General features: G+C 45.7%; 1 protein-coding gene across 3 annotated transcripts in view; it reads right to left on the bottom strand.

Moving 5' to 3' along the window:
* The window catches only part of MCF2 (MCF.2 cell line derived transforming sequence), a 60,151-nt gene that overhangs the window by 23,232 nt on the left and 15,057 nt on the right, over positions 1 to 21,862 (bottom strand). For 2 of the 3 annotated variants that reach the window (XR_012044751.1, XM_072877054.1), the window contains exons 4-13: positions 18,378 to 18,468; positions 11,306 to 11,425; positions 10,107 to 10,223; positions 7,956 to 8,105; positions 4,979 to 5,103; positions 4,394 to 4,508; positions 3,904 to 4,023; positions 2,529 to 2,720; positions 888 to 1,079; positions 566 to 737 (exon numbers count right to left, since the gene is read on the bottom strand). Coding sequence is in view for 2 of the 3 variants with exons in the window: in XM_072877054.1 (XP_072733155.1) it covers positions 566 to 737; positions 888 to 1,079; positions 2,529 to 2,720; positions 3,904 to 4,023; positions 4,394 to 4,508; positions 4,979 to 5,103; positions 7,956 to 8,105; positions 10,107 to 10,223; positions 11,306 to 11,425; positions 18,378 to 18,468 (1,394 nt within the window). In the remaining variant the exon portion in view is untranslated. Of the gene's footprint in view, positions 1 to 565; positions 738 to 887; positions 1,080 to 2,528; positions 2,721 to 3,903; positions 4,024 to 4,393; positions 4,509 to 4,978; positions 5,104 to 7,955; positions 8,106 to 10,106; positions 10,224 to 11,305; positions 11,426 to 16,161; positions 16,373 to 18,377; positions 18,469 to 21,862 lie in introns of those variants that run through there. The other variant, XM_072877055.1, reaches the window with a different exon arrangement.

Below are 21,862 nucleotides of genomic sequence, written 5' to 3'. Positions count from 1 at the left end.
TTTGTACCTTTATGGGCACTAATTATTCCACAATTGGGATTTAAGGAAGACGTTCTCAAGGAATCAAAGGGAGTTACGCATCCAGCTCATTTCTGTTCATGAGATTGGAGCTCCTCATTTCTCCAAGCTCCTTTGCAAACATCAATCTAACTTTACGTCGGTTCCAGCTCAAGACAGTTATGGAGACTGCCACAGGGAATAGGTATGCTAATAAGTTTATAAACCTTGCCCTTTTTCCCCTGTAGTACTAATTCACCATTTTTCAGCCCAGTAGGATGCTAGTAAAGCAGAACTGGAAGTATCTGCTGTTTACAGCTCTCTTTTTCACTGAGTAGGAAGTGAAAATAAATACCAAGCGACCAGCCCCATTCTTCACACAGCTATGGGAAGCCAGACACAAAAATTTGAAAGATAATAAATCATCTCATATACATTTAGCATTACACAACAACTCTGTATCAGCCAGCAAGGTCTAGCTGGTTTCTTAAAACCTTCCTTAGCCTCACTCTTCCTGCCTCAAAGCAATATTATAATCCAAAAATACCATAAACATAAAATATTTTACCATGTTTAGGAGAGAATAATGGTGATTTTGATCTTGGTGGATTTTCTGGCCGAGGGGCTACTAACTGGATGGGCCGCACGTGTTTATCCAACAGCTTCTTGAAGCACGACTGCCGATTCTCAAACATGCTTCGAACGTTTTCAAGCTTGACCTGCACTGACTGTATCTGGCACTGTAGAGAGTGAAAAAGACTCCCATGATCAAATAACTGCCATTATTTTGCACTTTGACCTGAAACAGAGGACTATAAAGCTGACAACACCACAACACAGTCTGATCTTGCTTTTTACTTGTGTAGCAAGGAACTGGAGGGGTTGCTTACCTTCAATTCAGATGTTAAGACTGACTCAAAATCGTAGTGTAGGGCTTGGGGATCATAGTTTAAGTAGGCTGAAGAGCTTTCAAGAAATCTTTCTATGTCCTGGAGAGCTTTCTGAGCGCCTTCTTTAGACTGGCACTTATCCATCTGCTGGTTGGCGAGCAGGTAGGCACCTTCATCACAGCACTGCAGAGCCTGGTAACAACACGGGGTAAACACAGGAGGCGAGACCATCAGCGGCACCCCTACTAAATCAAAGTTCCCATGAGGAATATCATTTACCCGATCTGTATTTTCAACATGGAGATAATTAGTACTCCTAAAGAGCTCAGCAACTATTCCATTTTGATGCGAAAGTAGAAAGGCCACATTTTTTCTGGAGGGTGACTGCCGTCCTCAACATACCCAGCCAAGATGTGCTCCCACTTGTACCTCGATAAAACCAGTGGTATAGCTGACACAAAAGCACTATTTAGTGCATAGTTGAACCAAATGATAAGCAGATCTTTATTTCTCCAGCTCAGAAAGCTGAAGAGGGCACTACAGAGTTTACAACGAGACAAGCAGGTTTCTTGAGATAAACGCCTGGCTCAGGGCAGACCTGGACTGTGAGAAATGATCAAAGTAAATGCATTCATGCTTTTAAAAAAATAAGGATTTTAAATTGCAGTTTAAAGTTGTACATTTAACATACACAGGTAATAGCTGAACGCCAGGCTGGGGTTCAGTTGGCACTCGCACACTGTGGCGTGCACAGGCGTGAGAAGATGCTGCAGCCAAGAACGACAGAAGACGTCCAGTGCTGTGAATGGCAAGGAAAGCCGTGGAGAGCAGGACCACGGTGTGCTCCAGCAGAGCCCATGGGCTAGACCACCAGCACCAACCAGGGCTGCAAGGAGCCCAGGAGAGGACACTGCCCAGCAGCCAAGATGCTGCCGAGGAATCATCTGTCCCCACAGATTAATGCAATATTGAAGTGGAGCATCAGAGAAAAAAACCCCAAGTTCCCTAGTCCCCCAAAACAGTGAAATGGAACAGGGTCAAACTTTGCTATTTCTCTTAATGGCCTCAAGCATATTACAGTTGTGTGCCTTCTGGCCTAATTAGCATGAACTTCCCTAAATGAATTTTTGATGCTGATTAAGATATCAAAGAGTGTTGGAGCCACATGACTCCACTTTCATGCTAGCACACAGCAGCTGCGCCTATCTACCAATCTGTCACCTTATTTTACAGTCAGCTATGTTCATTCTTAATAAATCACTAACAAAAAAAGGCTGGAGTTTATCTGAAAGCATTACCTCTATTGCACTGGGTACGAAAACCTGAAAAGTCAATTAATACATGGATGCACCATGAAAGCACGAGCAACAGCAGCAGCTGAACTTTGGTGTTCTGAATTGTCCCCTGGAGATGCCCACCTCTTTCTGCTGACTATTCACAGCACCAGCAGATATCTATTTGCTAACTTAACCAGCTAAGTGAGGGGTGTAGCACTCTTCCAGCCTCTGGGGAACACTTTCCTACCATGAACTGTTGAAGCAAAGCTGCAAATTCCAGATGCTTCCAGCTAAGAAGCGGAGAGGCTAACCGCATGAAGAAGCTACTATCTACTTCTCAGGGCACTGTGTTTCTGAACTCTACCTGCTGAAGGCGTGTATGAAGATCCAAGGTTTTCTGCAGCCGCATCTGCTTCCTTTTGATCTCATCACACAAGACATCAGAATGGTGCCGCAGCTCATTGCATTGCTGGCAAATTAAGTTGAGTGCGTAGTGATGATTTGCTGCTAGCTGGTGTCCGTGTAGTATCACCACCTGAGCCTTCCCTATCAGATCCTTCAGTGAAAGGAAGAGAACGGATTGCACACTTACTGAAATAATGCCAAAATATCTACACGTAACAACATGCACTTTCTTGTCTTACCAGATTTCAGGTACACATGGAGATGACTGCCATTAGGAGTAGCCAGAATGGGTGGCTTACGCAGGATAAAATGGCACCCATCATCTGGGAAAAAAAACTTTTGCTATCCAAAAGGAGGATGAAGAAGAAAACAGTATTTCACCACACTAGCAATGCTGTGAATGGCTGCTGGCAATGTATTGCTGCCGTCTCCAGGAACTGCACTCTCAAAAAACCGCAGCTGATGTCCAGTTTAGGCACACTACGCTCATAAGCATGAAAAGGAATTCGAGCAGTTAAGGTTTATGGTGAAAATAAACCAGGCTCTTTGCAGCAAAGCTTGATGCAAAGAACACGCTATCTTGTCTGCACATCTTGGTCAGTGTAATGGTTACGTCTTCTCCAGGGCTGGCTTTCTGCTGGGACTGCTTCCCTGTTGCGCCCTGTCTGCCTGGCCTTTTGTTCCTCCTCCATCTCTCCACAAACATTTCTTCCAAATGGCCAAAAAGCCTTAGACCTTTCCTCTAGGACTCTTAGTTTCAAAGAAGCCTCTGGGGACTGTGTCCAGATCCCTCAGGACTTCTCCACTGACCGTGGCCCACTTGCCAAGCACATCCCGCTACAGAAGTCACATCCCCAGTTGGGCTCCTGTGAATCATCTCTCTTCACTCTTCCTTCCCCTACATCTCTTAGTCTTCATCCATATGTTATGTTCAAATCACAGACACGTCAAGATAGCAACTTTTTTGCCTCTCCATGTGCCTGGTAACAAGTCTCTGCCTATTAGCGCTGCTAAAGCACTTAACATATAAATAATTCTTCTTCCAGCTCATTAACTCCCACGCCTCCCCTATGTTCAGACATTTATCTGTTCTGGATTTTCATGGTGGCTCAGCAATTTATTTTAACTATGATAATTAAATATCCTGCTCCTGGCTTTCAGAGTGATCACAGCGTTGCTGTGCAGAGCAAAGACACAAAATCAATCCTTTTGTGCAGCCACTTACCAACGAATTACACCAGAACCAGGTAATTTCAGAAAACACCTCCTACCACAAATACAGAATGTGCCTCTTGTGTTTCATTAGTGCCTCTTTCTGTGAAAGATTATCTCACCTGAGCCATACCATCAAAATGACCCAAGTCCTTGAGCCTCTGTTTTACTTGGGGGACACTGTCGCCAGTGTCGGGCAGCTCCGCTTGCTGACCCGTTAAAAATTCAATGGCATTCTTGACCTAGACACAAAGAAGAAGACTGCTGCAAAAGGATACAAAGCACAGGCAGAAAATCATTCTCAGACCAAAATTAATCACACTTTAGTTAAGACTGCTAAATCCAATAATAAAACTAGCATCCAAGAACTAATTTCTAAATTCAAAGATGCTTCTATCAGCAAAATCTATGCGACTGCAGGGCAGGGATACCTAAATTAGCTCTGAATGAGGAAGCACAGTGGTCTCCCCAAGCTAGCTAGCCCTGCCAGAGTCAAGGAACAGCAGCATAAATTAAACACTCTCAAAGTAAAAAGCATAAAAATTTCTCTCCTCTTCCCTCCTTTTCATCTCCAACTCTTCCTTCTGCCAACAGAAGTGCATCTGATCATACCTCTTGAAAACTTTGCTCAAACTTCCACAGTTGTAAATATTGCTCCATTTTTAACTGATGTTTTTCCCAGAAGCCATCAAAAGCAGTCTCCATCTCATGCAGTTGGCCAAGTAACCTTGAGCACAGAAAAAGGACAGGATTGGAAAAATTTGCAAACAGAGGACAAGCAGAGATGGACAAGCCCTAGAGATCACCTATTCAGGTCTTCTGGACCCAAGCTCTCATAAGAAGTCAACAGATGTGTATATATGATTATGAAGATCTCAGAGAGAATTTTAATGAAATCATCACTGCAGATGACAGCACCTGTGTGAAGCAGCTGTTGCTATCTCCATTTATCTGAATAATACCTGGGAGCCTGGCATGGGAGAACCCTGCATCTGCTCCACAGCCTCATCAAATCTGGGGGGGGGGCGGGAATCAGAGGAGGTCAAAGTCGTTTGACAGAAGTCACCCGGCAATTTGATGGGTCTGGTATCTTTGTCTTTACCTGTTTGATAGGTGACCTAAACAACACATCTACACTTAAATAACTTGAGTGTTTCCACTTAAACATGAGGCAAATTAGGAACGTCGTGCACTCACCGATTGACAGTCTCCCAGTCCCCAGGCCTCTCGCGGTGTTGGTCCTGACTGCATTCCCCGCAGTCAGGCTCTTCAAAACTGCTCAAAAGCAAGTTTCCCTCTTTTGTGACTGCTGTAATATCTTCCTGTATAATGCAAAACATTTCTGATTCAGGCTACTTTTTGTGAGGTAAGGATAAGGCATTTCGTGTTTCTCCTGCCTTAGTTTCCCTGTATGAAATGAAGCAGCAGTATCCATCAGACCAAAGGACTCCCAGCAGATGTTTTAGCCCCCTTAACGTGGGGTTACCCCCTGGAGCTGGAGGAGGCTGAACCACGGACTGGTTGCCAGGCTGGGTGGAAACTGGCACGTGTGAAAACATCAGGCCACAAAATTATTCCGGAGGCAGGAGGACAGCACTACCGCAAGTCTCTCTTGGTGAGCAGGTGGGTTTGTATTAGATACCTATCTACAACTTCATGTATTCAAGCAAGTATTTCTGCAGCTTGGAGGCTGTGCTTCTCCATCAAGGCCATCACAAGAGGCTGCCAGAAGAGCATCCCATAGAGGGACAAAGCTGGGACTGAGACCACACGGCACCACTTACTAGAGCCTCTGCATATAGAGGCAAGTCAGCACTTCCAATGTAACCTCCACTTACTGAAAATTTAAACCCTTCAAGTGTTCATTAACATCAGCTGAGCTGCTTTGTGCCCTGTTGGGCTCAGCCCCAAAGCAAACAGGTGCATTTAGTCAATTATTTTCAGAAAATAGAGACCAAACACAGAGGTGAGAAGGAAGGAGAAAATAGGTGTGGCTGATGAACTGAGTTGGGAGAAGCCCTGAAGGAGAGACCTGTGCATGGCTCCGTTGGATAGCCAACTCCTGGAGGAGTAAGAGCCCATCCTAGGAGATGGCTGGGTTTCTATTGCCAGAGAAACAATGGCAAAACCACTTTAGGGAGAAGATTCAGAAAGCACAGACTTGCTTAAACGTCTGCCTGCCCCAGATAGCTCACAGCAACCTAACCATAACAGCGTCTTCAGGGCAGCAGCCCAGGAGCAGGAGGACACAGCCGCAGGAGCTTCTCCTCTCCCACACACCAAGTGTCCGCTGCCGGTTTGCATCCCTGTCACTAAAACATCAGGGAAGATGACCACAAGGCAAAAACCCCAGCTCCTTTTGATACTACCACATCCAGGAGACTCAAAAGGGAAAAGGAATTATGCAGCATGCTTTAGACTGCAGGTGGCTGTTATTTCATCCTCTTACATCTCACCCTCCAGAGCCCTGCGTTCCCCTTTTGATTCAAAGCCTTTCATTATACGTATGACAAAGTAGCCTGACTGTCAAACAGGTGTTAACTTGATTTTTTCCCGTTCAGTATATCAAAGAGGTTAATTTCTTAGTTACTCTGTTTAATTAATTTCTGTCATTTTTTCATTGTGTTTGCAACCAGCTTCTGTTCAGTATCACAGCTACATAAATTATTCTGATCAACTCATTATTTGAATTCAGGAATCAGCTGTACCAATCTTGGGGTTGTCATGAGAGATACAAGGATCCCATGTCTTGCTGTCACCACAATCTGTGCACAGTTTCTCATCTGCTTTCATCCTTCATGGTCTTAGAAGGAACAAAAGAAAAAAGCCAATGGACTTCGTTTCAGTCAAAAGCCAACGAGTGGTTTTGATATTTGAAATTAATAGGCGAGGCATTAAAAGCAACAGATGCCTTGTACTGACTGCTGCTGTGCTTTATATGCAAATGAAAACACATGACATGTTTTATTTCTCCACAGAGGAAAGTGTGTATTACTGACTGGTTTATATACAGGACTACATTGTGTAGCCGATATTTGCCCCCTACGCTTTGGCTATAGTCCTAAGGATGAAGTTTAAGTCACTAAGTCATATTGCAATATACGTAGCTGCTGTTTTATGCTACAGCCGTCTTCATTTTCAAAGAAGAAATAAAAGACTATTGGCAGTATCTATAATGATACTTTCTATACATAGGCACATACATTTATGCCTACACACAGCACACTTTGGATGTCATTTTGTCTGTTTTGTACAGGCAGCCTTCTAGGAACTCACTATCACGTGAATGACAAATGATGATAAATGAAAATAGATACACGCCTTGGACTTAGGTAAACGAATCCTGTTGCAAAGCAAAGGAACTCATTCTTCAGCCACACAGCACGGCTATTAACACGGGAACCGTTTTGAAGTGCAGGTTTGGGGACAGGCCTGTGCCGTCCCCAGAAAGATGCAGGAGCAGCAAAGACAACAGCTTGACGGAGCAGCAGCTGGCTGCACTAAAGCTTCCACTAGCTCCTATAATTGTAATCACAACCACAAACAGTTGAAAATAAATCTTAAAATATTAAAGACACGAATGTTGTTTAAGACGAAGCATGAAGGCTCACGTGAAGACAGGGATCACATCATGAATGCTCTGTACCACATGCTCACAAGAAATCTTCACCTTAGATGCTCTCCAGCACCGTTCCCCAAGCTCCCCTGGGGAAGCCACATCAGGCGGAGGGACCTGGGGACAAACCATCCCTCCAGACCCGCCCATGATCTTTGCGTGCAGCTTCCTCCAGCCGTGGGGGTGAAGCAGAGGGAACCCCACCGGGGGCACGAACCCACAGGTGACGAAGCCTCCCACCCACCCTCCTGCCAGCGAGATGTGTAAAGCCCACAGGAGGAGCACGCTACAGACACCAACTTCTGCAGCCAGTAAGGAGGCGGCAGCTGAGACAGTTTGCTGGATGCTGGCAGGGTATTTACTTGAGTGGATGGCAAGTGTAAGGGTAACATATAGAAATAGTCATGCTGTGTTTTATTTTGTCTGTCGACACGTACACATGCATGGGAGGGAAGGAGGAGCGGGCACCAAACAAACAAGCAGTCAAACCCCAGAAATCCCATCTTGCTGCGCAAACAGGGGCTGGAAACACGTGGCAGAGCTGCTGCTGAGACTTACCTTGAGCTGGTAGTACTTTTCCGTGCGCAGGGCCAGGATGCGCTCGATGGAATACATGTCGTCCGGTAGCTCGGTCTCTGCCAGCTCCGTGCCAAAGGATTGTAACATCTGTGCAATTTCCTTCACGGTTAGTGCAAAACTCTCTATTGCCTGGTGGGAGACAATAATTGCAATCAGCTTGGGATTTAGAATATTCCTACAGCTCATTAAGAGGGAGTGAAGAGCCAAGGCTGAGATCTGCAGGGGAGCCCAACAGCTTGCTCTGAGAGAGGTGGGTGGGATGTCTACTGCAGACGGAGCTGATGTGTGCTGTGCTGCATTAGCTAGTGGCCACCAACACATGGCCGGGTGGCTTTTAGTGCAGTTTGAATCCACAACAGGGACTTAAATAAGGATAGTATTGGGCAGAGATACCTCATGCTTTGTTTTCTGCTGCCTGTTCTTGTGCACTCTGAGATTTTTCCTAGCATGTATTGGAGGTCTATAGCAGAAGCCACCATAGGATCCATATCACATATTCCTGTAATTCCTCTTCTATCTTCCTTCTCTGGTTAACCCACACTGTGAACCACCTCCGGGCAGTAAGGCTTTGGAGATGTGTTTGGCTTCCTGGTGATGGACGTTTCCAGCTTTGCAAGCCCAAATGGCGGGTTACAAGGCAGCCCGGCACCACGGCCACATCATCCACAGCTTCGCCAAGAGGACAAAGGAGGGAGCTAAGCAGCAGCGTGCCGGAGACAAACTGGAGACAGTGGGATGGCAGAGAGGGCTGCTGGAACCTCCCCAGCACATCCCAGCCAGCCACTGGGAGCTCTGGACGCCAGACGGCTCCCACGCCACGGGGTGAGGTGGGGCTCTCCCAGCCCCGCTCTTCGCTCTGATCTTCCCACTGGTTGCAGGAGGGGAAGAGTGCAAAGCCGCTCGCAGCCCGGACTGCGACCGGGTGACTGGATCAGCAAGGAGCTGCCGGTCTCCTGCTCAGCTGGCAGCAAATCACTGCAAAAGCAGAGGACACAGCCTTGCTGGGGCTTGAAACCTCGTCCCCTGGAGGACACACGAAGAGCTCCGGCTCTGCTCTTGGGAACGGGTTAATAAACTCAAATGTAACAGAACACATTTACATTTTCTTTAAACAGCACGTATTTTCCATGGAAATTTCAGGAAATGTTTTATGAGCACACTACAAGGGCGTTTTGAGAGAGGTTTTTCATATGGACATTTATCTACCATATGCAGCTATGGTCTAGAAACTCATCCTTTTCTTAGATTAACCCTAACATTTCTTGTCATTCATTTTGTCATTTTTGCCTCCAAGTGTGAGAGCTATGATGTTATCGCTTTAACACATCATGCAAAAGAACAAAACTAAGAGCCAAAAATTTAAAAAATTCATTAATTTGGCAGTGCATCAGTATAAACTGGCACAAAGTTAATGGCACAAGCAACAGCTTGAGTTATTCCAGCTACAATGTCTTGTGCTTTTGTCTTTATACTGAGCTCCACATCTGCTGGTGTGGATGATGTTGCAGCACAAGGGGCATTAGGATGTCTGATACATTTTTCATTAGTGCTTTGATTTGTTGGGAAGATACCTGGGAATCCAAACTGCCATTAATCTGGGAGACAAAGTCCCAGTGAAAACTAAGAGTGTACAGGAAGCATAGAAACACATGGCAAGGCACAACTCAGGGAGTTAAATGCCTGATTCCTGGCAATATTAAAGGAAAATTCTTGCAAAGAAAAAAAAAATAATAGGAAATTTTCTGAATTCTCTGCCTTCAGTCAGTATGCAGAGAGCAGTCTCATTGCTCTGGTTACCAAACACATTTGTGATATTAATCACATGAAGCAACCATTATTAAAAAAAAAAAAGCCCATTTTGTATCTACTATTAAGGGAATTTTAATAAAGACTTAAAAAGACAGATCTTTTGGGAGCAGTTTCAAAAGGAGCCTGAGGGAGTTAATCATCCAGTTCCCTTACAAACCCATCAAGTGCCTAACGCCACTTGATTCCTTTGCAAATCTGATCAAGGAAATGTAGTTGGCTTCAGGGGTTACTTTCAGCTACCCATTGCTCATTGCCTTACAGAAAACCTTCCTCAGTCGATCCCAAGCACCCAAGAGCTCAGTGCTCAGCCCCGGTACGTACAGTCCTGAAGATGACCCACTCGCTGTGGCAGTACTCCAGGGTACCTCCAAACTCCGGAGTTAGTTGCTGTTCATCAATGTACGTCAGCAGGTCACTAACCGAGCTCAACATAACAACCTACAAACAAGGCAACACCGTTAGCTGGGTGATCATGACTTCACCCCAAGACATACACAGATCAATCTTTTATGTATCTAAAAATTGGGTTTGCTCTAAATATTGTTCTACAGCGTGGCTTTCTTCTTATGCTTATGGCTTAACATGGCTTTTATTTGATGTATCTGATAGTTTTTGTAAGCCAGCCTCCCAGGTGCTTTCTTCCTTAAATGCAAAGCACAGTGAGATGCTGCAGTGTCTGACTGCAGAAGAGAGCTGAAAGCAAAAGTAATGCAGGTTTCTGCAAGGGAGGACCAGTAATCTCAAAAAAATACATACATTTTATTAAGTTATGAAGTATTGGCCAATTTCACATAAATATATACTCATGAGTTTTGTGTGTCTCCATCTGCCCTGGGATAAGTCATGAATTTTCAAAACTGCAAATGACAATCATTTTACAGTGGAAAAATGCAAAGTTTGTGAAAATCACATTATTTCCTAAAGGAAAACATTGGTTTATTTTGTGGGTTTGTAATTGCGTCAATCTTAGATTCCATAAATGTACTTTTCTTCTCTTAATTATTCTCATTATGTCCTATAATCAAGGTGGCTTTAGAAGTCTTGGAAACTTGACTTGAGAATATAAAAACATTTCAGTTGCTATTATAGAAAAAAATACCAACATGATGTTAGTATGCAGTTTCCATTGAGATGAAAATGGCGATTACGGGTGGAATACATAGCAAAAGCTTCACCAGACACGTCTTTCGACTTTTCAGACGTTAAACAAATTCCTGAGCATGGTTTATCCTCCAGAGAGGCATGCAGCCTACATGGGAGATGAGGACAGGCTGAGAAGCCCACCACCCACTACCACAGACACGCTCTGTGGGGAGCAAACTGTGCACAAGGGAGATGAAAAATGCTACAGGAGAGATTTGGCGGAGAGAGATTTGGTGGAAATAGGGCATTACTGGCAGAGACACTCCAGTTACCCTTCACATAGGTGCCTGCAGAGTGCGTCACCGTCACCCTCCCGACCCGAGGTGCACGGGCAGCCTCCGATCACACACAGGCACAACACCTCTGCACGCTCGTACCGGTAACTTGAGTAGAAAATCCTCCTGACTGAACCGAAATCCAATGTCAGTGAAGGTGCGCTGGAAAAACCCCGTGGGACGGAGAACCATCACTAAGTGCAGGTTCCCTGGGAAAGATGCCTGCAAGGAAACAGAGATGACATTCAACCTGGGGACATGGCAGGTCCAACAATGGCTTTCAAACGCCTTGAAAAGAGGGGAGATCGTTCAGATCTTAGTATTTTTTTCTGATTGCCCTGATAGCATTTTCTTATTTTCAAAACAGGAGGGAGACACTGTAAGTGGTTTAGCAACACGGGACGTAACTGGAGGAGGATTGTCCAGTCCCACTGCCCTTTGGAACAGGCAGGAGTTCAGCCATGCACCTTGGAGGGCCACTTATTATAAACTTTAATACTATATATTGTGTTCAGCATTATAACCTGGGGAGTGAAATTACAACCTAGCAGGGAACAGAGGGCTGGAACATTGAGGGGAATGACAGACAGACTGGGGAAGCAAAATTTATTGCCAGACTCACTAATCATCCCATAACTGCATCAAGTATACTCTTCTTGTCCCTGGTAATTACCAGGCAACATTTAATTTGTGGTAAGAATTTGGAATTTCCTGTCTACGCTGCCGGAGCCTTTTTACAAGCATATGGTTGGCAGGTGCATTTTTAAATAGATCTGTGAAAAGGGTGCTTGAGAATGAAAAAGAATTTTTAAGAAAGTAGGAGTCATATCATTAAATTATGGATAAGCGCATGATGCAAAGAATTGAGCTAATTAAGACATATGCTTTTCTCTGAGATCCTGCCAGGCCAGGTTACATTTCTCCATATATTCCTCCTTATATTATATTATACTTCTCCATTACGCCCAAGAAAGATGATAGTAGTATCAATACCAAGGGTGAGAGTAATGAACGTGTTTAGGTATTTTGCACTGCAGGGCACTTAATCTATGCCTTCAAAACGAAGATCACTCCCATAAACATGCATTAGTGTTGTTCAAAAAAGCCATGATTTACAGTTGAGATCTGACATCCATGAACTGCATTGTAACTCATTTGCTATGTTTTCTAGGAAAGGTCAGGCTGTGGCTTCCATTGCCCACAACTCCACTCAGAAACGGACAGTGACTTTTAGGATCAAATAAGCCACATAAATTCAATATATTGATCTGCTATTATTTTAAGTAGGAGCAGAAAAAAAATAAAGAAATTAATGTGAATGAAGTGCCAAATTCATACCCTTTGGAAGTCAACAAGAATGGTGCCAGGGACAAAGATTTGGCATTAGAAACAAGAGAAAACCATTAAACAACAGATGTTTGTGCTGGCTCCAAGCCCTGGGTGCTGCACCTCTATTACACAGCACCTGGTTAGCACCCAACGTCTCTGAAATGGCTGCCAGACACACAGCGATGGCTACAGCCACACGAGACCCAAGGAGCCAACTTCCAACCCCATCAATCCTGCAGATGAGCCAAAGGTCTAAACGTGGCCACGGGATCCCCAGACCTTCACAGCTCTGAGACAGGTCTTGCTCAAGAACTGTGGGTGAGAGTCTGCAGGACATCCAGGTTCAGCTCCCTGCTTCAATGCCTGTTTAATTAGCTCTACAAGGAAGATCAGCTCTCCTGCAAGACAACCACAGGCAAGCCTTCCAACAGCCCAGCTACTAGACACAGCTCTGAAGAGAAGCCCATCTTGCAGACCCTGCTCAGCTCACGATTTTTAACTTGAGCTTCCCATATTACTAGAAAGAAAATCATCCACAGGCTACTGGATATCTCCGAGGAGTTGGAGTCATTCCTCACTTTGAGATTGAGAAGAATCACTGCCTGGGATGCAGAAAACCTTCACTGAGGAAAGCACCACCAGAACTGGCACAGCCTTGTAGACATTTTGAATGAACTGAAAATTTACAGCATTAATATTTCACTGGAAAGTCTCTGGCAAGCTCAACACTCATTCTCCAGCAGGTCCCAGAGAAGCTGGCTGCTGCTTCCACCTCACCGCACTGGCTCTCTGTTGGACCCAGTAAATGCTGTGATTGCTCCTTCCAGGCCTGTTGGCTGACCTGGCTCCTTGACACTCTTCATGCTCTGGCATGTCCCACGGCACTAGGACATCCCAGGAAAAGACCTGTCAGCCTGCGTTCACGGCAATGTCATGCCCGTCCCTGCAGAGCTGTGAGTCCGTCACGTGTCATTCCCTCACGTCCACCCTCATGTCCCTGTTTGCCTCATTTTACATCCTGGTCATTTCCCAGTGGGCATTTCTCTGCAGACAGGACAACAGTAGCATCCCCCAAGAAGGTTTCAAAGATATCACCAAGGAGCCACCACGAGCCGCAGACCTCAAAGGATAGGATGCTTTTGCTCCAAGACAGGCCCTGCACCCCTGGCGTTAATGGCTCAAACTGACCTGAACCAAAGCCTTGTGAGGCCAATGGTCTTACAATGCTTTAAAGAAGTTCGGAGGATGCAATTTTAGGTCTTTCTGCATGGTTATGAGTCCATTGTAGGTGAATCCAATGCTGAAGTCCCACAGAGTTCGGGGAAAGTCACTGTTTCCAGCTCAGAAACACAACAGTGTGTTCAGGTCTCTGAAATTTAGGCTCCTACCTTGACCCCCTCCTGAAAAATGCATCAGGAATATCTTTGAGAAGAACAATGAGCCAGCGATATGTCCTCCCTTGGTCTTATCTCATTATCCCCCTCCATCCCCTGTCCCCGTTAACCCTGTTCGGCACTTCAAGCAGAAATGAGTCTGCTTTGCCCTCTCCTACTCCTTCGAGTCCTTTTTGACGTGCACCCTTTGTGCGCAGAGCAGACTCCTTGGAGGAAGGGCCTGGGTCTCCAAACCATATCGCCCAACAGGAAGCTGTAGACTTTTAATGTCTTCTGCTATGAGCCCTTGGGCAGGAAACCCACAGCTCCAGGAAGATGGACCAGCAATCAGGAGGCAAGCAGAGCCGCCTGCCAAAACTACACTGCAATAGCAATAAGGTGTGAAGTGCCTTTCTGAGAGCAAAGGTGCCTTTGGACACCTTCGGTTTCGTGAATGCAGGATGCCAACACGTTCCACACAACAGACAAGAAGAGACTGTACCCTGGCACTCAAATCCGTCTGCCACATCCACCACGGGCAAATTCTTCTTTGATACAACTTTATGTCCTATACACACACAACTGTATCCCTCTACCTCCTTGATATGTTTCACCGCAGAGGTAGCTGGGTTTCCAGGACAGGTAATTTGACTTCCATTCAGTTTTGAAAGTGTTTGGGGATTTTTCAGCTGATCTTATACATATGAGATCAAGGTCAGCACTTCTGTATGAGTAGCCAAAAAACCAAGAAATACAGCTTTGCAAATGATACCTAATATATTTCAAGCATGGAAAAAACAAACTAGACAAAAAATAAGCTTGCAGAAAGACAGCCACCAATCAAACCATGTCCCGTGCCCTCTTACAGACTTAAGAGGAAGGATAAAATGTTAAAAATATATATTTTTTAATATATATATATGAAAAGATCAATAATTCATCAGGGATAACATTCCTGAGGGACTATATCTTTTTTAATCACTGCTGTAACTCTAGTTCTTCTAGGGGCTGAAGTGTAGAGAACTTACCTACAAACCGAACTCTATTGATACTGAAGGTACTGCTGGAAAAAAAGCCCTTCCCCATGATACATTCAAGAAAGCAAAGACAAAAGGGTCCTTAATCTTGCCTTATGTTTTATCGTATTATTTATAACACTAAAAGGAATCTTGTGCATTTGATAAACTTGGTTTTATGTAACGAAACACCTAAAAGAGCCCTCTAAAGCCTTTGCCCTCTGCTATGCCTCTGCAGCATTATCAGGAAAGACAGAAAACTATCAGCGCAACTCCACTAAATCAGGCAGTTGGCAACAGTTCACTACTATTAACTATCTCACTGACCAAAGACCACGCTCAGAACATTCCTCCCTTCTGAGGACACAAATGTGTATACCTTAAGGCCCCAGTTCAGCAACTTGTTTAAATACACGCTCACCTATCACCACGCAGATAGCCCTGATAAAATCAATGCAGACGCACTGGGCTAATGAAGCACAAGAAGGGGCATGCATTGAGAGCATCACAGTTATTACCTCCTTAATGAATATCTCATCCTGACGCATTTAATGTGATCTTTTTTCCCTAATTTTAGGAATCCAATTTTCAGAGAATATTCTTCCCTGCAGTTCACTGGGACGTTCATGAGGTTGGAAATCAATAAATGTAAAGGAAAAGTAGTGTCTGCCAGCAAGTTTGTTTCTGAGCAATGGAGGTTGCAGCTACGGCTCCAACACAGGTGCTGAAGTGAATGACTTTCTGCCGTCCCTTCAAGGAAAAGTCATACAACGAAATGCCAGGTACTGCTAATTTGAGCTTTAACCTCCCCCGGAGCCAAAATGAAACTCCACAGCGCTCCGCTACCTTTGTTTTAGCCGCCCGCATAATTCACCCCCAAAGATGCCGTTAGCGCGGCCGGGGCACGAATTCCGCCCGGCCCCCGGCCAGAGGCTTTCCCCGCTGCGGGCGCAGCCCGGGCAGCGCTGCCCGCGGCGCTTCGCAGGGGCAGGGGCAGGGGCGGCGGCGGCGGCAGCGGCGGCCCCGCGGGCAGCGCTCCCGGGCCCGCGAGCAGAGCCCGGCCGCTGCCGCACGCAGGATGGGGCTGACAACCAACGCCCCGCGCCGCCCGGGGAACCCGCCCCGGCCCGTCTCGCCTCCCGACCCCGCCGGCCCCCCCCCGGCAGGCGAAGGCCTCTCGCCGCCGCGATGCGGCCGCCCCGTCCTTGGGCGCTGCAGCACGCCGGGCCCGGAGCCTTACCGCATTCCTGCCGGCCCGCCGCCCGCCCCGCCGCCCGCTCGCCTCGGCCATCGCCCCGCCGCCGCCCGGGGCCGCGGCACCGCGGCGCTCCCCGAGCTCGCCCCGCTCCCGGGCAGGCAGGAGGCAGAGCGGGCAGCCCTGCCGGCACCCGGTACCCGGCACCCGGCTCCCGGCTCCCGGCTGGCAGCCCCGCTCTCCTTCCCAGCGCCGGGCTTGTTTTTAAGGTGGAATGCCAAAAATCATCCTGCAGACGGGGCCGGCTCTTTCCTTCGAGGACTGGGCTCTCAGCTTCCAGCCTTTACCCTTCCCTTCCCCCGCCTGCAACCATCTCCAAGGTAGGTTTTAAAGTTGCTTAGGGTTTTGCAGGGGAAGTAAGGAAAGATGCTCCTGCCGAAACCTGCGTTCCCCAGAGCGAGTAGTACCAGCGTGAGCCGGGTTTGCCCGTGCAATTACAGACATACACAAAGAGTTAAACAAAAATCTCTACAGGCTGATACAAAATTTTTCTGGATCAGATGCACAACCGCAGAGCTGCAATTGCATATACATATGCTGAAAAAATAGGACGCTCTGTGTATTTAAAATTCAGCTTATTTGCACTTCTTTATTCCAAAATTATATGCAGATCAGAAAAAAGATTTTTTTTTTTAGTGCAGCATAGGTTATGGTTTATGATTGGAAAGAAATCAAGATTTAATCTTTTGTGTTAGCTGCACAAAGGCAAGTCCAGTCAGACGCCTCCTGGACACAAAGACAGCCCTTTAGGGCCAGACCCTGTTTTTAAGGCAAGATTCCCAAGTCTTAAGATAAGTGGACAGAGGTTTCCTGCTTCTCATTCCTCTTTGCACAGAGCACCTCCACATTATTTACATGGACAGCCCTGATACGACAGGCCAAGTTGCTTCTCTACGTGGACGCACAGCGCATACTGGTACACAAATAGGGCGTATGCTCAAAGGTCACAAAATAATTACATTTTCTTATTAAACACAAAATGAATGACACTTCTGCAGAAGCTACAAATTAGGACAGGATTTTTTCACATTTGAAACTTCCAAACTGCAAAGCAACTACATCATCCTTTAAGGATGCTCTTAACACTAGCACCTGTTCAAATGCTGGCAGCAGGACTGAATTTTGATGATGACTTTAAAGAACTACTTTTTAAATGCTGCTTCTTCTCTAATGGTTACCATACTTGGAAATTCAGTTTATAAAGTTCAGGAAAATTGGAGCCCAAAATATTGACAGCGGTATCTGAAGCACACTGCAAAAGGTAACCCTCTTCCTTCTACTGGATGCCTATCAGCAAAATGCCATCAAAGCCTAGACGCTTGCAATGCCATGTTCAGCTGGACCAGTAGTAAATACTTAAAATAGCAAAAGATCTAACTTTATCAGATCTAACCAGAATCAGGTAGGAGCTTTCTCTCTCAGTACATACTGTTTACTTCATTCTCTATCAGATGGATCAATGCCTTTAACTTCAATAAGCAGAAACAAAGGCAATAATAATGCGCCCGGAATATTTTCATTGACTTACCCACGTGGCATAGTCTCGTTGGGAAAGCATTTATCAATTAGCTCCTACCTATCCATGCGCCTATAAACATGACTTTTCTACACCTGCATGCACTACTGTAATACCATGCTCTGATTTCGTAAGACACAATGCATTGCTGAGTTGCAAAAAGCTTACTTTTAAGATATGTTCAGAATCTAATGATGGGTAGCACATAAACATGTGTAGTAGATATTTAAAATACATGAATGCATACATACGCATTTAAAATAGATTTTTCCACCCATGTCCACATACAAATGCTTGTGAGGCCTGTTTTAAGAACCTAACACTTTCAATCGCTGACAATTAGATAAAATATAGTCTCACTAATAACCAGTGTCTAGAAAGAACATATATGAAGCCAAATTCTCCACCCATCAAAAGCATAGAACATGGCACAAAATGCATTTGGACCACTGTGAAGAAGTATAAAAAGAAGCAAATGAATCAGTTAATAGTCAAACAGCTCATTTACGCACTCAAATGGGGCATAGAGCTATGACTAAATTAATTATAGGGCCATAAAACAAACACTACCTAGAGAGAAAGCACAAGCATCATTGCTCCTGGTTCCCAGTGTTTTCTGAAAGTGATACATAATGGGCACGATGACTTAGTACATTAAAAGAAATTAACATAAAAGAGGACTTACTGCTATTTTTTGGAGAGTCGTTTTGACCGATGTCCACGTGTCCAATCTTCTATCCAGGATTAGGATAAATTTGGTGTCAGACTCATGTTGACTACGAGATAAGAAAATACCAAGCAATCAGATAACATTTTAAGGGAATATGACTTTGTTCCCCCAGAAAACCCCAAACCCAAGAACGCAGAATGCAAACCACATTTTGACATTTCCACAATTGCTGAAATTCCACTTGAAAATATTTCTCTGAGCAGACTCCAGCAAGAAATTTGGGAAGCCCGCCTTACAGTTAGCCCAGGGTTATGCATCACCTTTCAAAAGGGCGTTGGGTGGGAAGTGGAGACAACAGATTGCCCTTGAAACCCACACTGGGCTTGAGAAGGACTTTGCAGAGGTCGGGGGCAGCTGTGCTTCTGCTGACCAGCTCAGGGGTGGCCAGCAGCCTCCACCAGCCGCTGCCCCAAGATGCACATCCCTGCCCTCACTACTGGGCTCTTCCCTCTGAGGGAGCTCGTTACCCGCTTGCCCGGGTTACAGCAACCAAGCGATGACTCCTGGCTTGTTTTGGCACCAGGCCACAGAGGTGACCCTAACCCAGGGAAGGGTGATGCCAGCCTGGCAGGGGGAGAAGGGGAGCTGGTGCCGAAACAGGCTGTCGAGGCTTCCCTGGCACCTCCCGAGGCCCCGCTTGTGAGGCAGCAATTGCTAAGAGGCAATTTCCAGCATGCTCTGGTTCACTTTGCAAGCGCAGGCTTCCTGATGTCCCTTTTGACACCCAAATCCTTTAAGTTGCTTTGAAATCCCCAGTTTTACCAAGCGAGCGAGCAGCACCGGGGATGCCCAGTCTGGCAGGTGACCTAACGCGCAGGTGAGCTCCTGTCTGTAATTCAAATATCGCCTTCCCAGGCTAGCTGGGTACAGCTCAGCCAGGCTCAGCCCGTGACAATGCACACTCCAGGGCAGTCTGAATTACAAACTGGAATCATGTTTGCACACAGGTTACGGGTATGCCAGCTTGTAACCAAGTCCTCTGATGTCAGTGTATTTACAGGATACTTAGGTAATATTTACAATATTTATTTTGCAGATACTGAAACAGGATAGCCATGTCCCACACCGCCCTAGCAGGGCATCTCAGTGCTGCGGAGAGTACACGTGCTGGCTCCCGAGAGCTGGGTCAGGTATCTGCACTGGGCATGGCCCCACGCAGGCAGCCTACCGCAAGCACCGGCTTCAGTAATTCTTGTGTTTCACAAGCGAAAACACATGGTGGATTACTCAGAAGTATCACATGGCAGACAATACTTGGCAACTTCACTACAGAAGGAAAAGACACTTGAAGCCAGGGCAGGAGCTTTCATTCAATGTGCATCTTGCTCCTCTGGTCTGTGACAGCCACACCTTTGGCAAATGTATTTAAAAGGAATTAGCAGTTGTGCTGAGAGAAAAAACAAAAATCCCTTTGGCTCCTAATAACAATTGACTCCCAAGCTGTCCTACAACTATATCTTATGGACCTCTAATGTCACACTCAAAGTGCAAAGGTTTAGTACGTATTTCTACATTGCCATTGAGGTGTACCAGAAAAGAGCAGAGACAACGAATAGCAGATTTTACACATGGGTCATACACAGAACTTCTGCATGTAATAAAGTCTGAGGTTACAGATTGTGATCTGGATCAGGCACAACTTTTCAGCCAAAACCTTTTTTAGCTAAAATAGTTTTGGCAACATGAGACGATTCTGCAGGTTTCTGTCAGCTCTGTTCACCCCCACTACGAGGTAAATGACCCGGGCAGGTGGGAGGGGGACAAATGATCCTTTTGTTTGAGGTAAAAATAAAATGCTTTGGTTTTTCAGCACACCCTAAAACTTTAAAAGGTAGGTCTCTGTCCTATTAAAAACAATTCCCCAATTCCCCACAGTATTTCCCACCAGGCTGCAATTGGAAAAAAAAAATAGCATTTACACAGCACTGCTGTCATCGTAATAAAACCTAAAGAAAAACCCCAGAATCCAAGTAATTTAGAAAAGGCAGCCAGACTGTAGTGCATTGTCAGTCAATAAAAGTTTGCCAAAGTATGCCATTTACTCAGGGACAAGGTTATATTCAGAGAGTAGCCTCTCAGCATGTTAATTTACTTTTATCAGTTCCCTTACAGACACAAAGAAGAAAGTTCCCAGCTGTCCAAAAGCCTTGAAACCTACTGTGGGAAATTTTTAATTTATTCTGGGGCTAGTGGAGCAAGTCTGTGACTATTTGCAACCCAGGCCTTGCAGGTTTATCAGATTTCCAGTCCTGCGATGTACCTTTTAGACTGACAATAAAAATAAATCAATGCTTTCTCACCAAGGCTGCAAGGGATGAGTTCATTTGCATCCAGCAGCAGAAAGATGGAGACAGATAACCAGATCGAGGATTATTTCTCTCTGGGTGCTTCTTGTCACTTTTTTTTCTTACCCTTAATTTTGTATGTGTTGCAGGACGCACCTGACTAAAAATAAAGACTTGGGATGTTTTGCAGGAGGACTTGAAATTGGATCCCGGAGTCTGCAGTTGTGAGATTTAGCACAGGACTGAGAGACTCCTTGTGGCTGGGGAGATCAGAGCAGGACCTGCTGCGTAATATTTAAATTCAGAGGTATTTATAGCCAACAGCACCCTTCGCTGTTTCGTTACTCTGTGTCATCAGCCATGGCTCTAGATCACTTTGTACTTCACTTCCCGATCTAAGGGAGACATGCAGAGCTCGTCTAAATACTGAAAAGCTGGATAGTCAAACAAGATGACTCTTAGGGTCTCCTTTCTGCAAATACTGGGATCTGTCACACTTACCTGTGCCTCTCCTTCAAGCACACCATCGCAGGGTGCTGTTCAGCAAAGCCAGCCCTCGGCAGGCAGGCAGGCAGGCAGGCAGCCCTCGGCAGGCAGGCAGCCCTCGGCAGGCAGGCAGCCCTCGGCAGGCAGCCCACCACGCACTTTGGGTTGGGTGCACGGGTGTGGAAGGTGGGGACCTGCTACTTATTTTTCTGTACAGCTTTTCCATACAAGCACTTTCTGCAGCTGCCTCCTGCCTGCAGCATGGTTCCCAGGAATCCTAAAGTAAAATTAACTTGCCTACAAGACTCATCTTCCTCCTGGCTCTGTTATTAATGCCCTCACCTCGTGGAGCAAATAGTGGCTTACACATTCCATCTCCTTTACCTAACAATTATTTCCAGGAGAAAAATGCTTCATGAAATTCAGCTTTCCAAAATACTACAGACCTGACATCCCATGAGGTTTCCTCAGACTGGTATCAGTAGGACAAGATGTAGTCCTTGCTGCTGATTGCATGGGAAAGGCACTGTGTGGTGCCTTATCTATACGCCCATACCCCCATCCATAGGTATGTGGCAGGGAGGTGTCGGTGCATCCACAGCTACCTGACATGCAGGTCAAATATTTACCTCTTTTAGGGACTTTCTAGCCCAAAGCCTGAGCCCTGAT

This window comes from Ciconia boyciana, chromosome 12, assembly GCF_034638445.1.
Source record: "Ciconia boyciana chromosome 12, ASM3463844v1, whole genome shotgun sequence".
Lineage (NCBI taxonomy): Eukaryota > Metazoa > Chordata > Aves > Ciconiiformes > Ciconiidae > Ciconia > Ciconia boyciana.
This window is presented reverse-complemented; position numbering and strand designations above follow the sequence as displayed.